The sequence below is a fragment of the Nelusetta ayraudi genome, unplaced genomic scaffold (genome assembly GCF_046127955.1).
Source record: "Nelusetta ayraudi isolate G7.1 ecotype Tasmania unplaced genomic scaffold, CSIRO-AGI_Nayr_v1 ptg000123l, whole genome shotgun sequence".
NCBI lineage: Eukaryota > Metazoa > Chordata > Actinopteri > Tetraodontiformes > Monacanthidae > Nelusetta > Nelusetta ayraudi.
The window spans coordinates 208,905-217,217 of record NW_027466173.1 but is presented as its reverse complement, the minus strand read 5'-3'; the positions used below and the strand labels follow the sequence as shown (position 1 = coordinate 217,217).

General features: G+C 43.9%; 2 protein-coding genes across 2 annotated transcripts in view; both read right to left on the bottom strand.

Moving 5' to 3' along the window:
* The window catches only part of LOC142904183 (E3 ubiquitin-protein ligase TRIM39-like), a 138,898-nt gene that overhangs the window by 8,196 nt on the left and 122,389 nt on the right, over positions 1-8,313 (bottom strand). The window lies entirely within an intron of this gene.
* Positions 1,570-7,980, bottom strand: rnaset2l (ribonuclease T2, like). Its single transcript, XM_076050115.1, has 9 exons — positions 7,843-7,980; positions 7,112-7,320; positions 6,415-6,482; positions 5,411-5,468; positions 5,255-5,322; positions 4,834-4,947; positions 4,185-4,233; positions 3,511-3,585; positions 1,570-2,077 (listed from the first exon to the last, which is right to left on the bottom strand). Exons 2-9 carry the CDS (start codon positions 7,313-7,315, stop codon positions 1,883-1,885), a joined length of 831 nt encoding a protein of 276 aa, XP_075906230.1. The 5' UTR covers positions 7,316-7,320; positions 7,843-7,980; the 3' UTR covers positions 1,570-1,882.

The window sequence follows — 8,313 nt, the reverse complement described above, 5'->3', positions numbered from 1 at the left end:
GGGGTGGGAGGGTCTGGATATGATGTGACAATAAATTGTGAATCATTTGATCTGTTGGTGATTATTGCTGTCTGGCTCTGAGATCAAGAGGTCCGCCCCCCCTCCCCAGACTCTCCAGAACTTTCCACAGGTGGCCTCCAGACCAAGGCGCTCAATGATCCACTGTCAGTGTTCTGGGAATGTCACTCAGTTCCTGCTCCAGTTGACTGCTCTGGTCTGTCAGTGCTGATGTACAGACGGTGAAAATCACATTAGAGTAGTTCTGAAAATATGAAATGCCACCGAGCAGCACCAAAGTTCTGAGTGCAATCTGTTGTGTGAAGAAGAAGGTGATGAAGTCTCAACCTTCACTTGTGGACAAACCCATCGAGGCGTTTGCAGCCCAGAATCCACCTCGGCTCGCTGGTTCCTTCTCTGTAAAATAAAACCTTGCAATCTGTTAAGAGAACAACCTGACAAGTCCAGAACCCACCAACCCGTCTTCTATTCTCGACGCTCCTGGACTCCAGGCGCCTTCCAAACGCTTCCTAAATGTGTCTTGTTTGTTTTGTAACACACTCACTCAACATCTTGTGGGATTCACAAAAATCGTCTTCTAAACATTTTCCAGAACTTCGGCCCTCGTTATCATTGTCTGCACAGGAGATTATTTCAATTTATGCATGATAGTGAATTAGAAAAGGGTATACCTGGAAATATTTTGTTGTTTTTATACTGAGAAAGAATGGATTAGCAGCAGCCAAATAGCAGCAAATGCAGGAGCACCTCTGTAGTTTATTAGCACTGCATCTCGTCTATTTTCTCGTGGAAAGCAGCGCATTTATATCATAGCCAGTTTTTAATGTTAAATTCTGATTCAAAAGGCTTCTTGAGTTCAGTTGAACTCAAGAAGCCTTTTGAATCAGACAGAAAATGTCTTCAAGGTACCAAAAAGAGTCCAGTTGCCTTCAGGGTCCAGTGTGTAATATTTCATTTGCGTAAGATTTTGAAGAAGAAAGAGCGACATCAAGTGGTTAGGTTTTAGATTGCAGCATCTCTCAACCCCCCCCCCCCCCCCCCCCCACTCCTGAACTTGCCAGTGAACTGCGGTGGCCTGCGCACCCAAAACACAACTCGTGTTGTGGTCAGAACGGCACCAACAGAGACCAAGACCTCATCAATGCCGGAGAGCATCGAGAGCAAAGACTGCAGATATCAAATGAAAATTACAAACAAACCACAACAAATGACCAGCGTGGTTTTTTTTAAATTTCAGTTTGCTTTTGTGTCAATGGAACAGCAACATTTCTGTTTAGCAAGGTGTCCCTTCATTTAACTTTCTTTATGCTTTTCCACCTATTTTTGCTGCACAAGATTAAAAAAAAACTAAATGAATGCGTGTGAAACAGCAGCAGCTGGATTCTTTTCTCACCCAGTCCTCCCAGCTCGAGACCAGACCCAGTAAAAACCCCTCAGAGACCCCTCAGAAGTGATCTGAAGGCTCTCTGGTAACTAAATGAATGAAAACGGCCTCATATTTCAAGTTGTCAGCACACTGGGAGAAAGCAGCAGTAATAAGAAACAGGAAAGCATGCGTGAAAATGATTTTAATCAAAGATCAAAAGAACAAACAAGTTTGATTCTGAAACGTATGAGTCAACTGCTGAGTTGATCAATGTTTCTCAACTGTTGGGTTGTGACCCAAAAGTGGGTCGAGGCTTTGTGGGCAGGTTCTTTCTTCTTTTAGGCTTTTTTTGTGGAATACATTTGTGTCTTTGCGACTTACAGGAAAGGAAATACAAAAAGTGTTGTGTCCTGGGACTCCAACCACCAGTTGAACACCACTGGTCTCAATCATCCTGATAAAAGCATGAAGCATGATGGGTCTCCCAGCGGTGCAAGGTCAGCTGCAGGGCCTCTCTGGGTGCTCCGGGTTGATGGGCAGGTAGTAGAAAGGGGTCTGAGGGGGGCAGGGGTGCCTGGGTGACGGTGGTGCCCCCTCCTGGTGGTCCTCCTCCTCCTTCTCCTCCCCTGCACTGCAGCCCAGCATCAGGTTCCGAGACAGGGAGACTTTGACCTGGAACCACAGCTCCCTGCCCTGCTGACCGACAGAGAGAGACCTTCTCAAGACTAGAGAGTATCCAGACCTGACCAGACCAAGACCTTCTCAAGATTAGAGAGCATCAAGATCCAGACCAGACCAAGACCTTCTCAAGACTAGAGAGCATCCAGATCCAGACCAGACCAAGACCTTCTCAAGACTTAAGAGCATCCAGATCCAGACCAGACCAAGACCTTCTCAAGACTAGAGAGCATCCAGACCTGACCAGACCAAGACCTTCTCAAGACTAGAGATCATCCAGATCCAGACCAAGACCTTCTCAAGACTAGAGAGCATCCAGATCCAGACCAGACCAAGACCTTCTCAAGACTAGAGAGCATCCAGATCCAGGTCCAGACCAAGACCTTCTCAAGACTAGAGAGCATCCAGATCCAGACCAGACCAAGACCTTCTCAAGACTAGAGAGCATCCAGATCCAGGTCCAGGTCCAGACCTTCTCAAGACTAGAGAGCATCCAGATCCAGGTCCAGGTCCAGACCTTCTCAAGACTTTATATATCAAAGAAAATGAGAAATCTTTTTTTTTTTTTTTTTTTGTCATGTAGAAAATAACATTGGTTATTGTTATTAACAGTGTCAACATCCCATAATGTCTGACTGGTCACAGTTTGGTTGAGCTGCAGTTGAAATAGACAAAACAAACTACAGACCTTTGACCTATGTATGTATGTATGTATGTATATATATATGTATATCCTGCAGAAACTTCTATTGCTACTCCTTTTAAAAATACGATAAAGCAACAAACAGTGGCAACAGTTTGAAGCAGTGCAGTGTAAAAGTCCACTTCGACTCAAACAGTGAAGGACTTATTGGCACATTTCGATGCTGCTGTCATTGTGGTGGGCTGCAGAATGAACAGAATGAAAACGAGTGAACGTCGGTGACACGTCACACTGAAACAGGCTCCAAATGTTGTCTGCTTCTTGTCCACAATCTATTGTTATGCTTATTCTTTGAACAAACAGGCAACGGAGCTTCAGTTGAGTCAACGCTAAAATAAATCAATGATGCGTGCGAGGTTGATCGTCACGAGGTCGTGATCGCAAGCATGAATGAATTACTGAGGACCGGAATGGATAATGAAAACCAGCAAGTCGACGCCTTTGATGTGAACAACAAAAAAAAAATGAGGACCAAAAAAAAAAACTCCACAAGAGTTTGTCTGTGTGTGTCATTAGAAAATAGGCAAAACTGACAAACTTGTGTCTTATTCTGCATTATCAATGACACACGAGAGATGGACGTATGCATGGATGTATGAGGGTCTATACAGTACATATATACCTCACCACAGGTCCACGTCTCATCACTGGGATGTTTGTCAGATGATTGAAAGATCCTCAACTTATCCACAGGATTCCCAGAGTCCAGTGTGTGAAAGTGGCAGCCAATCACAGAACGTCTTACCTTTGAGTCAGTGACACACTGGATCTCATATTTGGCCCCCAGATGTGGATCCAAGACCTGCTGAACATCTGCAACCTACACAAATGAAAGCGGCGGAGGGTTGAACCGTGAGAGTGATATTGATCATGGATTGGTTGGTGGGAAGAGAGACGGACCAATCGTCTGCAGCTCCCTCTGAGGAGGGTTTCAGCGTTCTCCTCCTCTGCGCCCCTAGAGTCTAGGGGTAGAGGCCGCTGCATACAGTATGTACATATTGTAAAGTATTTAAAGTTTGTAATTGTATTGAGGCAGATTGTTTTTTATGATATACAAATAAAACTTGATTTGATTCAGCAAGTCAGTGTTTGGACTTCAGAACCCAGAACTTCAGAACTCTATCTATCTATCTATCTATCTATCTATCTATCTATCTATCCATCCATCCATCCATCCATCCACCCACCCACCTATCTATCTATCTATCTATCTATCTATCTATCTATCGCCTTGCAGAATTCTTCATTGGAAAGATCAGCTCACAAAGATGTATTGGAGTGGATCTTCGGCAATGTGTGTTAGTCTTTCCGACGCTGACTGATACGTTGCGGAAGTGCCTCATATTCCGTCACACCTTTAGTTCCACAGGAGTCACTGAGCTAAGCACCACTGCTTAAGTGTGTTCACCACGATGTTACCTTGTAGCGTCGATCGCAGGACGGTGTAATACCAGCGTCCTCCAGCAGTCTGGAAACACAAAACACTCCACTTTTACGCTGCCGGTTGGGATTTTTGGTGATTGTTAATAAAGTACTGACGAACATTTGTCGCAGCAACGACTTGAAACTGGATTGGTTGTTAGTTACATTGGGCTTTGTCAGACTCATGAATCAATCAATCAGTCAATCAATCAATCAATCAATCAATCAATCAATCAACCAATCAATCAATGAACTTTCATTTGTGCTGCGCTGAGTGAGTGAGTTCCAGCTGTGAACAAGCAAGAACATGCAAAGCCCTCAGAATGTAGGTATAGATGTAAGAAAACTAATCATCAAAAATAAAAATGCAGAAAGACATGCACAAGTGTCGCTTATAAATATTGTTTTATAAATACACTTCAAAATATTTTCAATGATTTGCCTTTTAGAAGACTTGAAAACACGCTAATTTCTTTGCGACTTGCCAATTAATCACCAATACAATGGGCCCAGGGTTGATCAGGAATTACATTTTGGAGCTAAACACATCACAAGGAACATGAACGCGTGGTGTCAGAGGCTAAAGCAAGAGTGGCAGACTCTGCCTGGGTTCCAGGCAGAGCAGCAGGGGAGGAGGACGACTGACTTGTGCAGGTCGTACTGCTGCCTCAGCTGCAGGGAGAGCTGGAAGTACTTGTGAGGAGAGTTGATCCCATCCACACACGCTGCACACGCACCGTGCTTGCTCCACTCCATCTGCCTGGTGCACACACACACACACACACACACACACACACACACACACACACACACACACACACACACACACACACACACACACAGTCAAAGTATGGAACACGCACACACACACATAGATACAGTATGTGTGTGTGTATATCAGAATCAGAAATGGGAATGAGAAAAAATGGATGGATGGAGGGATGGAGGGATGGATGGATGGATGAAGGGATGGATGGATGGATGGATGGAGGGATGGATGGATGGAGGGAAGGAAGGAAGGATGGATGGATGGATGGATGGAGGGTCACTTCAGTCACTTCTCCTACCAGAACTTGTAGCTGCTCCTTGTTCTCAGCAAAGACGGCCAGTTGTCATTCAACTCTGCTTCCAGCTTCTGGTACACACAAGACATCCTCATCACCCTCATCATCATCACCCTCCTCCTCATCATCATCAGTCAGTGGTGGCTGAGTGAGACTCACTTGTACATCTGAAGGGAACATGGTCCAGCAGTTGCAGCAGGTCTCTGTGTGTAGAGGCCTGCAGGCGCATCAGTTGCAGCAGCGTCACTGTTGAACTATTGAAACTGCTTTGCACTTCAACAAAACTCATCTACCAAAATAAGCTGCAAAAAGCACTGCTGGAACTAACAACCCATCATGACTGCAATTAAACACAATGTCACCCTTTGAGACTTTAAGACTTAATATAATAACCCTTCATAAAAAAAAATACTTCATATTAACAAATGTCACCGCAAATAATTTCCATACTCAAGTTCATGACTGATCTCCTGAGAAATGTGTAGAAGGAGTCAACCACCAACATGTTAGTTAACATACACCACATGGCATAAACATGCACGAATGACGTAACATACGTGATTTCAATTGAAGTTAAATATGTCCTGCAGTGGAAGGGGAATTTAATGCATTTAATCGTTTAGAATATTTAATGATTTATTAAAATAGATAAATTTAGGAAAATGACAGTGGGCCTAGCTCAGGAAGGAGGGGGGGGGGGGGGGGTGACTGGTGGATCCACAGTGGGTTGTTAAATGTGCCAGAGGGGGGTAGCGGAGCAGCAGCAGGTGGATGGAGGAAACACGTTGCTTTAATGTCGACTGAAAATGAAGCAAAGCAAAGTTGCAACCAAACCGGTCTTTGACACAGGAGGTAAAGAAGAGGAAAAACAACAAGGGGGAGACTATCAAAATAAAACAGGAAACACACAAACAATAGATCATGACAAGAAGATAGATAGATAGATAGACAGACAGACAGACAGACAGACAGATAGATAGACAGATAGATAGATGTACTTTATAATCCCAAACTGGATCTGGAACTACACAATATTATTTTTCTATTATTTCTACACACTGGAACCTCTCAGTGTCTAGTACAGTGTATGAAGAGAGAGAGAAATGAGAAGTATAATTCTTCATTTGTTCTGGTTCTGGTGCAGATGAAGTGCTGATACTCACCAGAGGCCGTGGATGGTCCAGCTTGTCACATTCTTGGGAATATGACACAGAGACACATTGTCCAAAGACTGCAGGTGAGATGTTATTATTATTATTATTATTATTATTGTTATTATTGTTATTATTGATCATATCTCAGGGATATGGTTAAGGTAGAGGCACCACCAGTTCTTCCTCCTCATCCTCTCACTATTCATTTCTAACAGGGACAACATGCAGAGCCGCCAGGCCCACTGGCCCAGTGGTCGAACCCGCAACCCTTGACTACGACCAGTCAAAGGCAGCGGTCTGTCTCTACTGAAGACCGGCCGTCGCCTTTGAAATCTAAACTTGAAGATCGACAGCAGGTTTAGTGGTGAAACTGTGACCGTCGTCCAGTCGTCACTCTTTCAACTTTTTTCCGTTCATTGGAATTCAATCAAAAAAAAATTCTCTCACGTTTGGTTTCTGTTCATCTGTTTTTGATCTCACTTCAGGTTTTACTTCCTCTTTTAACTTCTTTATCTTGAGACTTTCTTTTTCTAGTAGCTTCTCTCATGTTGCACACACCCATTGATAGCTCACACTGCACTTCTGTATTTTACCAGCTATTGTACAAAACATTTATTGATGAGTGTATTGATTCGACTGATGCTGATGATGATGATGATGATGATGATGATGATGATGATGATGATGATGATGATGATGGAATCACCTGGCAGAAGGCTGCTGGCCACTGCAGTGTGAAGATCATACACCGCCACGTGCAGAAGGTCTTCTCTTGCGCCTCCTGGTGGTCGTAGTTGGAGTCTCTCAGGACCGCTGGATTGAGATGTTGTAGCGCGACGACTGCAGTACTCATTATGAGCAGTAGGGGCACCGCTGAGCCCCACATACTGTGGCCAAATGAACGATTCATGGAGCCTGAGGACGGCATCGTTAACGTTAATCACATTTGTTCAGTTTTTAATGAAAAATAATCATTGACTTGCGTTCTATATTGAGCATTTTGTTTTTAATAGGAAATAAATATCAGTCAGTTAATTTGAAATCAACACACACCAGACATAATATTTTCTAGATGAGTTGTTTATGGAAACAAATGGAATTTTTAGACCAAATCAAGTCCTCCCAGTTGCTGGTTGGTAATCTGTCTGATTGAGCCACAGTGCAAAGTCTATCAACAGGAAGCCAAAAACTGCGAGCGAGTTCTCTGCACCATCCTCTTCTTTCAAATCTTAGAATTTCTTGTTGTCTTTTTTTCCTGCTGAAAATTGCTCCAGTTAAGCGAGACATTGTGGTATTAGTACTGGTTACTAGTTACTAGTTAATTACTACCTCTGCAGTATGTACTAGTACTTCTCCTTTCCCTTTATTGTCAGCGTACATGCGCATGACATAGTATCAATAAAGTTCACTAAGCCTGCTCTTTGTGGAGCTACTCACCTCCTTCTGCTCTTCTCTGAGGCTGCTGAAGGTTTGGACAGGCAGACGCTGCTGGTGCTGCTGCTGGTGCTGCTGCTGCTGCTGGTGCTGCTGCTGCTGCTGCTGCTGCTGTAGCTGCACCACTGCTGCACCTGGCTTTTGGTTCCAAAATACAGGAAGTGAGGCCAAGTGCGCCTCGTGCTCTGTGCACCAGCAGTTCAGGGCTGACTCCAGCTGGTTTTAAACACCTTTGTTTCAAACTTACGTGATATTTTCATCATGCGTTATAATACAACCAGGAGAGGAAAGATGATGAATTAGAATATAAATCTTGATCGTTGATTGGATGAGCCTTCTGTCAGGGACATTCAGCTCTGTGCACCGGAACCCTTCAACTGCAACCACTGTTTCAGACCAGAACTCTTCAGCTGGAACCACTGGTTCAGACCAGAACTCTTCAACTGCAACCACTGGTTCAGACTGGAACTCTTC